Genomic DNA, 17,970 nt, shown 5'->3' on the forward strand with positions numbered 1-17,970 from the left:
ACACATTTCCAGTCTTTAAATAAATTATCTTCTCTTTATAGGAATACATTTTTGGAAACCTGGTGTGCTGTAACTTCTCTGTTTAGACAGCCTTTCTATACAGTAGAATAAACTCCAGATAAAGTTTGAGGGTAAAGCAGAATCCACGTCTTTCTGTATGTAACTTACTATTCAGCTTTATATCAAGTTGATAAACTTGTAAGAATCTACTGAGAGGACTTTGTCAGAAAAATAAAAATAGATTTTCCATTATTTAAAAAAAAAAAAAAAAATCAGTCTTTCATTTCATCCATAAAAATGAATCTGAAAAATGAATCTGAAAAAGTTCCAACAGGAAGTTCAGTTCCAACTGAAAGCATCTGCAAAAGCCAAACTTAACAGTTCTATTGAGTTACAGGACTTTTAATATGCCCTCATTCACTCAGATAATCTATGATCCTTGAACTGAATTTGTACTGATGGTCTCCTTGCTAGCTATCTACTGGGTTTTGGGTTTCCTCCTGTGCAGCAATTTACTTCAGTTTAGTTAACTAACTTGCAAGTGTAGAAATTATATGCATGTAATTATAAACTTACACTTACAGAGAGCTACTATATTGGTATCTCAGGAAAATGTTACAGAGCTGCAGTAACTATTATTGAATTAATTATTTAACTGGCAGTTGTGGCTGAGTAGATGGATGAGAACTTGAAATTCAGGGACAAAAGGGAAGCCAGGGCACTGCTGAAATAACAGCTGTTGCAGCAGTTGAGCGCATATTGGGACACATCAGAGGGCTCTGGGGTTGTCAGGACTCTGGTAGAGTAGGAGATATTCTGAGATTTTCGGGCTGGGTGCTACATTAGAGTCACAGCTGTTGAGACACAGAAGGGTGGAGGGACCCTTGGAGTGTCTCCTTTGTGCCGTCCCTTGCTACTGATGTGGCACAGAGAGGCAGCGTGTGACTGCCTCCGCAGCAGGGAGGCCACAGTAGCCTCTTAACAGTAAAAATAAGAAATTTCAGGCACTACGTAGTGCTTCTTTGCAGCAGGGCTGGATTTGGGCGCTAGGAGATGAAAATGCATGACCAAGCTGCTCTTCTCCATTCTCCGTGCCAAGTCAAAGCCAATGAGACAAAGCGTGGTTGAGTTGTGCCTCCCCGCATTCAGCTGTTGGGCACAGTTCAGAGACTGGCAAAGAACAGTCCTTTGTACATTCCTGTAAAACATTTTAATGCATCCCTAAGACTCACTGAAATGGATAAGAATTGGATATGAAAGGCCTTAACATGCTTAACATCAATGAAGCAAGGTCAGAATCCATATTCTATACGAAATCCACGTTTGCATATTACTGATGTCAGTGATAATTGCTTAACAAAAACAGTCCCCAGTATCCTGGGTTGTTCTGACAAACAGAACCTTCCTGACGCACCAATACGTCAGAATCATTCTGATATTGTGGTCTGGGTGCCAAAACACATCCTGGTTTGCTAGGTTTTCTTTCATAAATGTTGTTCCAGTTTCAATGCTGAAGCCAATCAGAGTTTTATAACCTCCCCATATACAAAAGTAACAGGAAAAAAAAAACCCGCAAACCAAACACAAAACCACCTTAGCAGCAATATACTGTATGTTATAGCTGTAGCTGAATGCTCGAGTCCAGATGTTTTTCTTTCTGTAAGTAGCATGAATGTCAAGTATAAACAGCAGTTCTGGTTTGGCCCCACTCCTATGGGTTTGGAAAATGAATTGCTCCTGCCTGATTTCAAATGATCAGACTTTTATTACAATTACATGTACAAGTCTTTTCCTTTCAATGCATCTATTACCAAATGATGCACTGGGCTAATTATCTTCAGAACACAAAGAGTCTCTCTGTGCTGCCGATGAAAACATGAAAAAGATGAAAGCAAATCCTGGTAGAAGCTTTATAAAACACTAACTGAGCAATTTGACACAATCCTACAGATCAAGTATCATGTGTGAGTCTAGAAGCAAACCCTGGTAGAAGCTTTATAAAACACTAACTATGAGCAATTTGACACAATCCTACAGATCAAGTATCATGTGTGAGTCTAGACATTACTCCAGAAAACAGGCAGAACTTGCCATGCTGTTTGTTAAACTATGGCAATAGGAAGAGTGAAAGCACCCAGAGATGCTCAGCTGTTAGACATTCCTATAAATTTCAAATCAATGTATTTCAGCTTTCAGGAGAGCATCTGAGATAGGTTTGTCTTTCTCTCACATGCAGCTAGCCTCTCATTTTGAAATCTGATTCTAATCTCCCTCCACAATCTGAAAAGCTTCTCTGGAAAGCAGAAGAAAACTCCTTTTTTTCCCCATACTTCGTTTAACCTTCAGATGAAAATGCAAGCACTGACAGGATAAAGGAATAAATCCGTCACAATTAAAAGAGACCACATGTAGGTTAGTCTAACCCTAAGCCCCACCCTTTCCACGTTGAAAGCTGGAATGTGTGCCTAAGTATTATGTATTGAGACGTAGCTGTGCTGTAAAATGTCCTTAAAGAGAAACAACTGTAAGAAAGCTTCAAGTATTACAAGTATTCTTATTCAAGTATTACGTTAAACTTGCTAGTGCCATCCACACTCTGGGCCAGCAGACCTTCGCACAAGAGTGCAGTTCTGTCACTTTCTTTTCCTGCTGTGGAAGGAAAAATACCACCTAAAGTTTCCCCAAACTGTGAAAAGCATTAAAAGAAAAAAAAAAAAAAAAAGATTGCTGAGTGTCTCACTGGAACAAGAATAAAAATAAAGCAAAGGATGTAATGAAAGGCAATACAGTGTGAGGGAAAAGACAAAACCACAGAGAAGTTCATCTGAGGCTAAGACTGATAGGCAGGGCTCGCGACTGCTTTCTCACGCTCTTCTCCCTGTTGAAATCTGGTAGACACCTTCCCCTTACAGTACTATGTGGCCATCAGCCCCACATGCCCACAGTCCAGGCTTGTCCATCTTCTCCCACCAAGGTATCCAGCACCCAGCTTTGCTGGAGCACTAAAGGTGGTTTCCAGAGCGTTCTTCCTCTTGCTTTGGGAACCGATCTCCTCAGTGTAACATACAGTGCTGCTTTGTTTCAAGACACAACAACCAAAGCTATTTTCACCTTTTCAAGACTACTGGTTTTGTTAAGACATATATGCCTACTAAAATGAAGACAGGACAGTGCCCACCACTAGGTCTGACTGGCCTCTGCTACCCCAGAGCAGGGCTTTCTGAGGCACAAGTCATACTGAGCTGACCTGTAATTTTGTAGACAAAAAGAGGAAAAGGTAAAGCCACATGTCCAGGTAACTGCTAGGCACGAGGAATGTGATTTAATTAAGCTGCATCTTAAGTAAACAACACATCCAAGTCCCAGGTCATCATCCCTTTTATGAAGAACTTCCTTGCTTCAGCAAGAAAACAGAAAGGAACTCAGGAACTACACAGATCAGATTTATGCTTTACTCCTCTTATCCAACTGACAAATGAGAAAGCATTGTCCTTCCTCCCCATCCAACCAACAAAAGTCTTCGGTAAGGGAAGCCGTTCCTTACATTAACCAAGGATCTCTTACTCCCTGCAGAAAAATTGGCTCCCTGACTTCCAAAACTGAGAGGTGAAAGGTCATTTTCAGTCTTGTCTTCAAAACTAACGAGCAATGCTGGTGCATGTTTAGCATACAGCTGAATAGCCAACCCCATCATTTCCACAGAGAGAAATCTTCTAAGAAAGATACTCTTATCTACATAGAAAACATTCCAGTCAAGCTATAAGTACACATTTTTAATACTATTGCTTACTGCAAAGCATTCTCCTTGATAGAAGACTACTTTTTCTACCAATAATAATTGACCCTAATTTAATGCAGTTTCCACAGCTTATTTCATCCTAGTCTACTTTAATACCAACCAGGTATCTCCTCATTTAACTTAAAAATGCATAGGAGTAACGTGAAGAAACATCCACCTACCATGAAAAGGGCTTCATAGTTTTCAATCATCTTTTGTACGACAGCTATGATAGCAGTACTCTCTTCAGCTCGAGCTGAGCTCTGAACTGAGAATTCTTTGTCTGTAGATTTCTGCTTGTGCAACAAGTTAGGGCCAAAGATGGTAGCCAGGTTAAGTGATGTCATTTTGTTCCCAGTAATCTAGAAAACAGAATACAAATGAGGTGGGGTTTCCCAGGGTCTAATGTATACAGATATGTATATACACACATCCACACACACACATCTACACACATACTCCCTACATACACACAAACTCTCTCTCTCTCTCTCTTCCCCCGCTCCACCCCTCCCTCCCTCCTGATTTGGCAGACGGTTCATTCATCAGAACCGAGTGCTAGTCAAATAAAAAAAATGAACAATTTTTAGAAACATTGAAAGTTGTTTGGACATCTCTGCAACAAGCACTGGATTTTATGGATATATTTTCAAATGGATTGGAGCAGCAGAAGGTGGAAGTGCTGCCTGCCCTTAATTCCCTGGAAAGCTCGGCAGTGGCATACTACTTCTGAACTCAGGGAAACCTCCCCTCCACCTTAGAATATTACTGTCTCTTAGGACCAAATACTGAAAACTGTTAGCTTTCTCAAGTAGCACTCATGATTTGAAACAGATACAGTGAGGAAAAACACACTTTTCCATGATTAAACGGTTTAGATAATTAAGGAGCATGCTCATTATTTTTATTAGTATTTTCCTGTCTTTTTGCTTGTTTCCTAGAACATGCCAAATGTTTACTTGTTGGGTGGATTTTTTTTGTTTTGTTGGTTTTTTACATTTTTCCTACTTTTATAACTGTGCTCAAAGAAGCAATAGTAACCTGATTTTGGAGGAAGTAGAAGGCTAGGAATACATACTAGACTAGACAGAAATTATCTGAAAAATATGCCATGTAAAATATTAAATCAAAATTTTCATTGTAATATTTGTGATTAGACTACTTTTTTCCCCTTCTATTCTTTTAACAGAGCAAAAAGCAGGGGTCATGTGCTTCCTCTCTGTGTCTCCACTTGGTTGCTATTCTGGGAATGCAGAAGAAGATGCCAGCAGTTTGACTATATAAGACTGTAAGTGAATTTCAGCTGTTGACCCAGTATTTCTTGCAGGCTTTTTTTAAAGAAGAAAAAAATATCATGACAGGTTTTTTTCATTGGTTTCAGTTACATTTGAACTGATTAATTTAAAAAAAGGACAGGAAGAGGCACCAAAAAGAGGGAGTAAAAATAGCATTTCAAGAAATGAGTGGTACAAAAATCTTTTCAAAGTAATATTTTTTTTTTTTTTTTTAAATATTTTTTTTTTTTCTTTAGCTGGTCATTTACTGAATACTCTAGTCAAACTTACAACTGTGCACTGACTGCACCTGGTTTATTTTTCACAGAGCTCAACTAGACAGCATAGAGATGACAGTAAAAAGAGCTTTTCCTTTTATCGGTGGGACCACTGTGTAATCTTGGAAAGACATCTGCAATAAGTAGGTGCATGGGCAGTCATAACAAACATGTTGGCTCTTTGTTTAGAGACTCATCCCAGCATGACTGTGAGTACAGCACACTCCCTTATTTGCGCACCACCATGCACCCAGCTGTTTTTCGGGTGACCTGCTTTTTAAACACTGTCAGAGTACTGAGCCACCAAGGATGTACAGGCATGCGGTGCTTCGAGTGTGCCTGGGGCAGCCTCTGGCTGTGCCTGGATCTGCATGTGCAGGCTGTTTGTACAAACAGGGAGTCCTTTCTTAAGGGCAGCCTCGGGGCATCCCTTAAAAAACCTTGTAAACAGATCCACTGAAATTAACTGAATGAGTAATTTTAATAAAGTTAGTCATCCATCTTCATCTTCGTGAGAGAAGGGCTTTTGAAATAAATTGTGAAGAGGGCCTGTGTGCCAAAGCTTGGCTGTTTTCCTTCCAGTGATGGCAAACAGTCTGATAAAATACTTTCTCTTGCCCTGTATACCTTTATTCATGAATAGCTTAAATAATTGTGAGCAGAATACTGTATCAGCTATAAAAGCTATCCAATTGCACATAATATTCCTGATGCTTACAGTACTGCCAAGACAGCTTTCATAAATTTGCCTTGCTAAAATACCTGTAGCAGAGCTGATATACTGTTACAGGGAATGAAAATACCTTTAATACAACTGTTGGGCCAAACCAACTCTCTTAAGCAGCATCCTCTAGCCCTGCAATAAGATCCTCTTGGGTACATTCCTGAACCAACAGAGAACTCTTTGCAGGACCAAGGAGACCACGACCTTAGCTGGCTTATACATGTTTTTAAGCACAGTGAAATTGTTACATGCTTTCCATCATAGTGGTATAGTTTTTTATCAACTCCTTGCTGAGGACAAAAATAATAGCATTTAAAGTGGACTTAAAAGTGAAATAGGCCTTGAAGTCACATACAGCACATTGGAAGTTAGGACTTGAGGCAGAAATTTGGCAAAACTCAGTCTCTAAGTGCCAATTGTTAAAACCAGCCAACTGCAAAAGGTGTCCAAATTTGACAGAAGTCAGCAGGGTTTTCCATCTGGAAGACAAAATTCTGCGGGAGTTTCAGAAGAGTCTCAGAAGTAACCTCAGAAGTAGTCTCTGCTGCAGTTCAGAGGACAGAGAAGTCCTTCCCACAGATAAACCGGTACAATTTTGACAAGCAGTGACAGACTGCATCCACCTCATTCAAAGTTAACAGAGTTGCCACCTTTTGCAGAGCAGCCCAGTAGTTCAAGCATTTTCCTGCTAGAAAATGGGAAGCCTGGATTTTCAGATCTTCTCTAGTGTGAACGGCGCAGATGCACACGTGTGAATGCTCAGCCACACGGCTATGGGTGTTCTTGTCTCTGTGGGGCGGGCCATTCCAACCTCTCCACTGAATTTGGTCCAGAATGCAACAGTAAAGAGGCCAGAAGGAAAAGAGTCAAAGACGGACCCTGACTCCAACAAGTGATTAGGTCTGTCAGTTGCGAGGACACAGCTAGTGTTCCTGTCCTTTATTTTTTATTCTTCACTACCCAGTGCTACCCAGTGCACACAAGGAAGCTAAGGGAACCAAGAAGTGAACTCCTATGTCCAAAGGTCATATAAGAAAGCAACAACAGAGAATGAAAAAAGAACGAAAAAGCGTACTCTTGAATGCCTGACACTTTTCTATGTGAGTATTTTTTCCACAGAATATAATAGGATAAAACAAGGAGGTGGGGAGAAAGGATGGATAACATTAGACGTTCTTAACAACAAGGTTGATTACACTGTCAATCTCCCAAAGGAAGTGATAGATGCTTTACTGGTTAAGTCATATAAAAATTAAAATTTCACAGCCCTAAGAACATAGTAAACAACTAAATGACAAATGTGCAGGCAAGAATATGAAATCTCTCCCATCTTTCAGGGGTATGCCACCATCATGTTTGCTTCACAGCTTTAAAGATCTCTTTTCAGATCATGAATTAACAAAGTCAAAGGGCACAAGTGACCAGGATTTACCTCTTGGCCATCTTTGTCTGTGGTGTCTTCTGCATGGCCAGCCACTGTGGAGAGGAACTGCAGCAGCCGGTGTAGGGTATCGCAGTTACAAGGAGGTAGAAGATAAATGAGAAGCTGTAAGGTGCTTAGCTGTTCATCTGGCTCTAATACTAAGAGGGAAAAAAATACATTCTAAGAAAATCACTCCAATTAACCTAAAAGCAGAACAAATATACTGTTCCCAGCCCAAAGGAAGGCATAAGAATAGCTTTGTTTAAGGATCATTTTCCTTATAATGTCAGAAGAAAACCAGAAAACTCTAAAAAAATATCAAAAGTGTAACAAATACTGTTATGGGATTTTTGCCTTGGTTGGTCAATTTTTTGCTCACAGGTTCATAGGATCTTTTCTCAGCCTGTAAGAGAGCAAAATCCATGTTGCATACTCCATCACTGTCACTGGACACAAAAATTCTGCTTAATTTTCTACTTACTCCATTCATTTAGGTATAGCTAGTGGTATATACAGGGCACCGTTGGGAAGCATTCCAGTCAGGTTTATGCTTTAGCCATTTTAAATGTGTTTTTTTTTTTTGTTTTGGGGTTTTTTTTTTTTACAATTGCACATCTTGCAGAGGTACTGGGAGACTGGAAAAGCAACTAGAGATATAAAGGACGTTCTGCAACCACCATCACTTTAACCATCTAAAATGCAATGGTAGCCAGTGACAAAGGTGGGACAGAGGCAGGATCTCAGACATGAGGGCTAGCAAGAATCTGAAGAACACATACCAGGCAGCAGCTTAAGCTTGAAGGGTCCAACTTTACTTTTTCCCAAATCTGTGAGAGTCTGCACTCAGGCCTTAGGCAACACATTTGGGAGTACTTAATTCGATGGCTTTGAGGACCATTAACTATGATAAAACTTGAACTTTTGAAGCTATGTTTTTGAGGCCAGGCTGGAATTTTGGTCAGTCAACAGCTCTAAAAATTAAAAGCATTAATGGTGCTAAGATACCAGGATTTGAATGGAAGTCTGTCATCTGCTACTGCTGAACCAATGACAGGGTCAGGATTTAATAGATAACATGAATCACATCCTATATACAAATGCAAAAATAGGTATAAGTGAAATCTTTGTTGTTCTAGTTTTCTGGGCTATACTTACACAGTATGTAAGTGTCTAAGGAAAGACCTCAGCAAATTTATACTACACAAATATTTGGCGCAAATCAAGGCTAGAGTATTAAATGCACAGAAAAAAGAATACAGTTCGTAGAGATCAAAGAATTCAAACAGGTAAGCTTTTGTAAATCAGTAAATAAAGATGCTGTAGAGCTCACAGAGAGTGTTGATGAAAGGTGTATAAAGTTCTCTGGTGAGAAGCGGGTCAGGCATGTCACGCAGGAATTCCTTTAACAAAGCAGCAACATCATGAATGCTGTGCTCTTCGTCTAATACAACATCTATGCCCCGGTCAAACTCTTCACGTAACTGAAAAAGATCATGACACAAACCCAAAGTCACTTACTGTCCCAATTAGTACATCCCAACACAGAAAATCTTTAAAGATTTAGATTTTCTCTTTTTCACTTTCCAGATTGTACGTGACTAGTTTTTGGTAAGGTCAAAGTATAATTCATGTCTAATTGCTGCTTATTCCATGATACATAACTTAAGGTTTGTACCGGACCATAATAAAATACAATTCTTTCTTTCCAGCTAATAGATGGCACTCTTTTATGAAAAAATGTGTCCAAGTAAATATAATTTTTGCAGAAATGTAAGATTAGTATCAAAGGCAGAAACCAGGGAGAATAAGGAAAACTGCAAGAAAGGCTTTCTTATACCACCTTATCCCTAGATTTTAGGACCAGAAAGACTAAAATTGCATTTCATAACATTTATGTTTTTGTACAAAAACATTAATAATAAGACAATGTTAACATCCACCAAACTCACATTACTCTTGTGATTTAAGACTGTATTTAAGCATAAGCAGTGAGCCGCCAGGTTCACTAAGACTTTATGGCATTTGTCCACACACACCTGGTTCTGTCTTCCTAATTTAGTTATATTCACTAAGTGATCATCATTAGGGAGTTAACAAACAGCAAGCTAATAGCATTGTGAGGTATTGCTTTTTTTTTCCAGCTACAGTCCTCAGACAAATTCTGTATAATTTAAAGGCATCACACTTCCCAAAGGCAGAAGAAATCCCTCTCCCACATCCAATATGCCTTACAAAAAGATAAAAGCCTGTCTTTCTGGAGAGACTTCCCAGTACCAAGAGCAGAATACTTTCTTCAGGCTGAGAGCTCCACCTTTTACTCTCTTTTCATTTTGAAAATAGTCAAGATGTTCTAAAACTGTTTCCTAGGAAAATTTCATATCTTTTCTAATATTATGAAGTATCATGATCTCACATATATCTTCTCAGAGAGTAATTATATCTAAATCTCACTAAATAAGAGGAAATTTGAGGTATCAGCTTTCTTTACCAGGATTATTACAGGGCTATCAAAAAGAAGAAAGAAGGTAAGTCACAAGCAAACTATGTGTCTGTGATAATCTCTGGCAACTCTTGATCACATATCTATCTTGAGTGTGTATAGTGTGGAGGAATGTAGAAAATCCCGTATTTTCAGCTGAAATCATGCTTTCATAACGGGTGTGAAAGGTATTCTATAAAAACTACAGCCTCCTTTCTAATTTATTAAGACTACTTTTAACATTATTAATATCAGTCATTACTAATAATGAATAATTACGCTACGAAGACCAGAATTTGTTCTTTATCTAGTATTATGCTTCCCCCTGCTGATTTGTGGTCAAAGATTTTCCAGTGCCAACTTGGGGATTTCAATCCCAGCTCAATTCTACTCTTCAGACTGGTGGCAAATGCGGAACAGCCCTGTGGAGCACCATAAATTACCTCTATCCAGAAGATTGCTTCTGCGCTTACTGCCCAAAAGCAGCTGAGGAAACAGATTAGCACTGCATCAGGAATTCGGACTTCCCAAATAGCTGTCTAAATCATAAATTGCTGTTAAAGCGCTGAATATAGCAATTCTGATCTGATATCCTGTGAGGCCTACAGAGATGTCCTAATTAGCACAATATCAGATAATCATTGGTGAAACATGGCCACGTTTCAGGCCCAGGTATCATGGCTGTTAAGAACTGTATTTTTAAGTTTAAACTTTAGGTCTCTCAGACTTCATTCACAGGGAATACTTTCAGACTTTTGGAAAATACACCTGGTAAACTACAGCATCCACTGGAGCTTAAGACGTGAGAGCTGAGGACATCCGTGCTGGGAGAGGGCATGGGAGAGCAGAGTTCCAGCCATGTCGCTCTTCAACCTCAGGGTCTGGCGGGGGGGTTTTCTGCAGAGTGCCGCCAAGTCACCAGGCCTAGCATAGAGGGCCGCCCACCCTGAGCTCGGCAACGATGCTCTGCTCAAGCATCTGTATAGTTTCTGGGCACAAGCTTGTACCTGGCATCCCGATGTACCAGACCTACCGCCTTCAGTCAACACTAGCTCGGGAATATTGGTCCTACATCCCACTGAATGCGAAGGAGGCGGTTTGTAATAGACGCATTTGTTCTGGATTTTCTCTTCCTGCTCACCAACCAAAACCCCTGCTGGCACATGCATTTACTTGCTTATGTACTTATTGCAACAAACTACAGTTGAAATAGGACATTTTTTAACTGCGGGAGGAAGGGAAACAAAACTATGCCTACTTTCTACACAAGAAAAACTAATGAACAGCTGTGAAAGCACACCAAAATCTGAGTACTGGGTTTGGCTTTCCATGGTTCAGAAAATGAGTGGAATTTTAATTGAATCCAGACTTTCCCATGTGTTCATGTTGACAGCATTTATTATTGTAACTGCAAGGGCCAAGCTGATGCTTCCATGTTGTTTAACGAAATATATTCGTTCACCTAATTCAATAAATTAGTCCGTGTAATAGAATACATAAATACACAAATCTCTTGATTTGCTCAGCTTTTGAAAACACAGTAAAAGAGAAACTGGTGAAAGTCATTGATGTTTGAAGTAAAGCTTAGTGTACAAGTAAATGATACAAGCCCTCTGCTTTTTCCCCAGAGGTATGATGCAATTGTACTCACCTCTGAATGATAATACATGTTTTGACACTGAAGCTTGTAATGCAAATGACAGGCAACTTACTTTTCAATACTTTACCTAGTTCAGTGTTGATCTAACAACTGCCTCTGCAGACCATGAATGTTTTTAGCTTTGTGTTACACCAGCCACTCAGCAACAGAAACTGCTAGAGAATAAGCTACAAATCAGTAGGCTATACTGTCCTACCAGCCAGAATCAAGTCAGTTCAGCTATTCAAGGTAACTTTCCAGAGCGCCAAACATTATACTGTGCAGTTTTTGCAACAAAGAACTACTGTTTCTGGGATCAGATGCAGTCAAGCTTTCTTTTGCTTTTTTCTATTTGATCTTTTTGGTCTTATACTTGCTGGCAGGGGTATTTTCCTGTAACTTTTTATCCCCTTCCTAAGCATCATGCAACCATTAAGCACTGTTCTCTACTGCTCTAATTCAGTGTGTATTCCCAACTTCTGGGAATAACAATGCAACATCTAGGGCTGAGGAAACACCCACTTCTGACTTTGTCTCTGGAACCTAACTGTACACTATCTTTGCTTTTTCAACATTTGGCTGAGACTAGGACTTGGATGGGTCTGCTCTGACCTTCAAGTTTAACAGGGGTAAAAGAAAGGGGATATTTGGGAGCAGTGATTTGAGGGTCAAAGAGATTGTTCTGTACTTGCACATTTTCTCATACTGTGAGTTTTCCAAAAAAGATTTACAGTTTAGGTTTACTTTGGGAGCTTCAGCTGTTTCTGAGATAAAACTAGCAGCCAAGGTTTTTTTTTCCCTACAGTGTAACCTTTGGAAAATTTCATCACTGTAGTCTATTTGGATCTCCAACCCTGTGCTACTTCTGCAGAGCAAAACATACAGAGACTGTTAACCTGCTGAGAACCTGACAAGGATTTCACCAGATGCAAAATATGACTGGAAATGGCGTGTTATGAGCCATCAAAAAACCAATAAAGTCACTGACCCAGAAAGTCTGAGTTTCACCAGGTGATGGACAGGGAGGAAGTCACTTAACAGAAAGGAATCAGGTTTGTTTGTATCATAGCTGATGAGGGAAAAGCGTATCCATATCCACTCACCTGTCTTACTCTCTTTTTTGAGCTCCCAACTCTGAATATTCCTACTGTCTGGAGACCTGCAAGTGTAGCACATCAGACAACTGTTTTATTGTTTAATTTTCTGCTGAAAATTGCATTGAACCAAAGCAATCTGGGCTACGTGTGTACTTAAAAGAATAAAAAAACTGCAATGTATTTCTCTACAAACTTGTACTTACCATGCTGAGGCAAAACTCAGTTGTCTTGGATTAAGAAGCCATCCACTGTAGTTTTTAAGGACCTCACATCACCTAACCCACAAAACTGCATCTCCGTGGCATTTCTTGTGATGCCATTTTTGGTAGTGCCACCGCTACTCCGTGAGGGACAGAGGTATGCAGAGAGCGAGGCGCTGCTCAGCATCTGGAGGTGGCACTTCCAGGACTGACATCAAAGGAAACAGGCAATAAAATAACTAAATACTTAGGCACTGAGCTGTGTCTTTGGATACAGGAAGCAGTTGGTGTTTGGGGTTACCCGCTGGCTCTATAGTGCCTGTCAAGACAAAGCTGAGAGTTTCCTCCAAAGGGACGTAAGTAGGGCACTCAGGCAGATTATGAGAGGGAGGAACTACCTGGGAGTTGTGTGCAGTTCATAGGGTAGGGACAGCTGTTATATAGAGGGAAAGCTATAAAGAAGTACTGTTGTACTTCAGGCAAAGTGCAGAAGGTGTGCCTCTTGTGTCATTTAGACTTACAGTGATTTGGAAATGGGTGTTGCCTGCTATTCCATAAGAAATCAGTTCAAACCTTCTTCTAGCCCTGTAGATACTACCAGAATATCAAACAAATGATAACGTGGTTGTTGAATTGACATACTTTGCTGAGTAACAGAAACTGAAAAATTTGAGAGTAAATGTCACCTTAGAGGTGACATGGTCTTTAGCAATGAGAATGTGAATGGAAATCTCAGAGACTTAAGCAGCTGTGTACATAATATCATTTTACACAGTTAGACATTTTTTGCAAAAAGGATGAAATTCTCCGTAAGTTTTCAAAAGGCTACTCTGCAACATTCATTTTCTCTACTGACATACAGGAGATGTAAAATAACCTTGCAGAAAAAATGCCTTTTGACAGCCATGAGGCTACACTTGCTTGCTAGAGATGTGTAGCTTCGCAGTAGTGTTTGGAGTTGCAGATTTTCATCAGAGAAATTTAGATAGGAGTCTGCTTCTTAGATTTTAGTCTCAACACCACACCTCTCTTCAAATACTCTTCTATCTTTGGTTAACAGAAAATTACAATGATGCAGTAACATTTAGTAAACCCAGGAACATTGGCAGGGAATCATCTGAGATGGAGATACTCACATTGGGCAAAAACTGAATGCTGGTTACCAGTTCCTGCACAAACATACAGATAGGAGTCTGCCTCTTAGATTTTAGTCTCAACACCACACCTCTCTTCAAATACTCTTCTATCTTTGGTTAACAGAAAATTACAATGATGCAGTAACATTTAGTAAACTCAGGAACATTGGCAGGGAATCATCTGAGATGGAGATACTCACATTGGGCAAAAACTGAATGCTGGTTACCAGTTCCTGCACAAACATAGAGTATTTGTTTTACACTGCGGGTCTGCAGGAAGTCAAGCCTTTACAACTCTGGGACATGATCCCAGGGAAAACAGGGAAGGTGAACAAGGCCAGGGGCTTTTATAGCTAAAAACATAACAATTTTTTGTCATATAATGTTCAAAATGATCATTTAAAGCATTCGTGAGAAACCCCTAGGTGATTTGCTGCTGAAAAATTGGCCTAAAGGACTTATGCATACGAGTAAGTTTTTTCAGAATCAGAAACTTGGTCCATCATATAGCCTGGAATAATGTTGCTACAGGATTGTTGCTAGAACAGAGTCTCCTCTATTATCCCTGAAGCCAACATGCAAACAGTAGTGTCTGTCTTCTGCAATCTTTAAATTTCTCAAAGTCAACCAACGGATGGCGGATTAAATTGAAAATTGAAGAACATCAATATTTGCCCCAAATTATCTCAGATTATTGTGTTGTGGGGTACTACAGTGCACTCTTAGAAAATGCACAAAAAACCCCCATAAATTTTCTTTAAAAGGAAACTTTAATGTAAAGCAAATATTTTAATAAGAATGTTGTATAGAAAAGAATCTTTGTTATGACAGTGGGTTAAGTGGATTAAAAGATTTATCACAGATGTTCGAGTGACATAAAATCACAGTATCCAAAGGATACTCAGCTGGATGGCTTTTTTGGCTGACTTAGACACTTTTATGTTCTCCAAACTCAGCTACCCTTGCTTAAAGGGAGGGAAGTCATTCATCTCAAACTTAATCATCCCCACACTTACTTGTCAGCCATGTCAGCCATCTCTGACATCTGTAAAAGGCTAACGATGACTCTCTTTCGCAGTTTTCCTTTATATATTTGTAAGCAACATGGTTTTCAATTATCAAAGGATGGCAGATTAAATTGAAAATTGAAGAACATCAATATTTGCCCCAAATTATCTCAGATTATTGTGTTGTGGGGTACTACAGTGCACTCTTAGAAAATGCACAAAAAACCCCCATAAATTTTCTTTAAAAGGAAACTTTAATGTAAAGCAAATATTTTAATAAGAATGTTGTATAGAAAAGAATCTTTGTTATGACAGTGGGTTAAGTGGATTAAAAGATTTATCACAGATGTTCGAGTGACATAAAATCACAGTATCCAAAGGATACTCAGCTGGATGGCTTTTTTGGCTGACTTAGACACTTTTATGTTCTCCAAACTCAGCTACCCTTGCTTAAAGGGAGGGAAGTCATTCATCTCAAACTTAATCATCCCCACACTTACTTGTCAGCCATGTCAGCCATCTCTGACATCTGTAAAAGGCTAACGATGACTCTCTTTCGCAGTTTTCCTTTATATATTTGTAAGCAACATGGTTTTCAATTATGTGTTGTAAAAGTTTAGCATTGTTGTTTAAATTGCAGTCCCTCATCTGCAAAAGCCTTTCATTCAGAGTCAGTAAATTATTTCTTTCTGGTCAAATTAGGCATCAAATGCATCACTTGGTGTTGCAGTCATCATTACTTAATGGTTTGTTTGTTATCTGGCCATGTGATAACTCCGTCTTGCTGTGGCCAAGTTATTTCAATTCTCATAAAAAAATCTTTACAAGACTAAGATACACTGGGAGAGATGTTGAACAGATACCTTGATTAACTATTGTTTCTGCATTACATAAAGCTGGTGGGAGGTTTATGTCTGGACAATCATGAAGACATGAGAAGAATATTGGCAGGAGTTTATAATTCCCTTCGGAGAGAGCAGGCATGAGCCTGAGGCTGGTCAGGAGGACTCAAGCCAGACAAAAACTGAGTAGCCAGCCTGCAAGCCTTGTAGTGAACAGGAAAAAGCTTCTCGGAGCTTAATATAATTTAGCATGGGATTTTTTTTTCCTTTCTCTGAGCCTCTACCTTCAAGTGCTGTTTCTAGTTAAGTCTTGCACTGTATTATAAACAGTTAATTTAGCTCTTACACCTTAAGATCCATGGGTTGCAAAGAATAACTCCAGGCTGACTGGCACATTTCAAACTTTCGTTCTCAAGGTATGGGTAAACTCATGTGGTGTGAAGAGCCATTTCTGCAGAGCTCAGCGCTCCAGTATGAGATGAACGACCTCCAAGAAATGTCTCTTCCCCTGTGCTGTATGGGCCAGTTTGCAAGCTTGTAGCATAGATCCTTAGTTTGGGAAGATATCATCTAAGTAATTATTTGTAAGACAGTATCTTTAGCAAGAGGCAAAATAGGAGGGAAAGTGTCTGACTTTCAAAGATGTCCTTGCAATTGGAAGTATATGCTTGCTTCTCAAAATACGCATTTATTTATGTTATAGTAAAAATATATCTGCCACTCCTGGGAAAACGAAATATTCTTACCATGCTTTTCCAAGTGCTGGCAGCAACTATCTACAAGCCGGGGAACCTGTCTGTAAATAGGGTTCAGGCTTAGTTTCTTATCTCTTGCCTTTTCTTTCTTGCTCTGGGCTTCTGCTGGCAAGGAGAGCTGGAGAGCCTCTAACAATCGTGACTGATTGTCATCAAGATCTGTAATGGAGTCCACAGACATCGCGCCCTGTAAAATACACACACATGAACAATCAGGACGGCTGGAGAAATCTAAATGCCACAGGACCTTATGTAACAAAGACTTTTGCCTACCTGCATTTTAAACAAACTAATATAAAAATACAATTTGCTACACAGTTTTTGTAAATTAATGAACTTATAATACCAGTGGAATGGATAGGGAAATCACAATGGTACCAATGCTATTATTACCATACTACAAGGAATACAAATTAGATACTGAAAAAACCTAAATGCTTTCCACTCACTCGGCACATCTTTTTATTGTTGTAAGCCTGCACATACTGCAGGACAAGGATGAATCATGGTCTGTGTGTGCACCTCAGCAGTACGATATTTATGTGCATGGAGATATATACACATTTTTAAACCTGATTCCCTACTACTTCTGCAGCTTGGGCCATTGTATCAGTGAAAATGATGCAAATAGATTTACAACCGTACACCACATACAGTTAACTAATAACACAAATACATACAACTACAGAGACTGAAATAATCCCATGCTATCACAGCACAAAGGCACACCAGAGAAGTAGAGGGGTAATATTTTTTAGATAATTCTACTTCATGTATCTTAATATTTTAAAATCATTAAAATTCCAATGAAAGCTTTGAAAACTATGTTTGGATTACAGCAAGGCACAGAAGTTCAAGCAGTCTGTAAAGGATAAAGCAGCACAAGCAGCAGGAGGTTTATGGCATGTTTCAATGTTCACACTTGAAAAATAAGATTTTTTTTTTAAACCACAAGATTACTGTCACTTCAAAACGACCATTTCCCTCAATTGTTATTAAACTAAACAGGCAGAAACATTTTAGGGGACATCTAGGCTTATAAATAATAATAAAACAAAAATTTTGGTTTTAATTCTCATTAAAAATATCTATTGTAAATTAATTTCTTTCTTTCTGAAACAAAGGATACATTTTACCATAACATAAAATGTACTGTACAGGGATCCAGCATGTTATCCTAAGAAATAATGAAGAAAATGTAAATTCCCATTCAAAACTTTGCTGACAACTCTAATTTCTTAAAAGCACGCTGTTCTGCTGACAGGTATTTCATAGACTGCTGGTGAGATCTCTACGTCTATTAAATGAGAACTGTAAAACTGCTAGGGAATTTCAAGC

At 39.1% G+C, this 17,970-nt stretch overlaps 1 protein-coding gene across 1 annotated transcript in view; it reads right to left on the reverse strand.

Annotated features, from left to right (window-relative positions):
- ARHGAP6 (Rho GTPase activating protein 6) overlaps positions 1-17,970 on the reverse strand; it is a 63,649-nt gene that overhangs the window by 11,319 nt on the left and 34,360 nt on the right. The window contains exons 4-8 of the mRNA XM_009287840.2: positions 16,624-16,819; positions 12,699-12,754; positions 8,808-8,958; positions 7,487-7,635; positions 3,961-4,140 (exon numbers count right to left, since the gene is read on the reverse strand). Coding sequence (XP_009286115.1) covers positions 3,961-4,140; positions 7,487-7,635; positions 8,808-8,958; positions 12,699-12,754; positions 16,624-16,819 — 732 coding nt within the window. The remainder of the gene's footprint in view (positions 1-3,960; positions 4,141-7,486; positions 7,636-8,807; positions 8,959-12,698; positions 12,755-16,623; positions 16,820-17,970) is intronic.

The sequence above is a fragment of the Aptenodytes forsteri genome, unplaced genomic scaffold (assembly GCF_000699145.1).
Source record: "Aptenodytes forsteri isolate BGI_AS27 unplaced genomic scaffold, ASM69914v1 Scaffold200, whole genome shotgun sequence".
NCBI lineage: Eukaryota > Metazoa > Chordata > Aves > Sphenisciformes > Spheniscidae > Aptenodytes > Aptenodytes forsteri.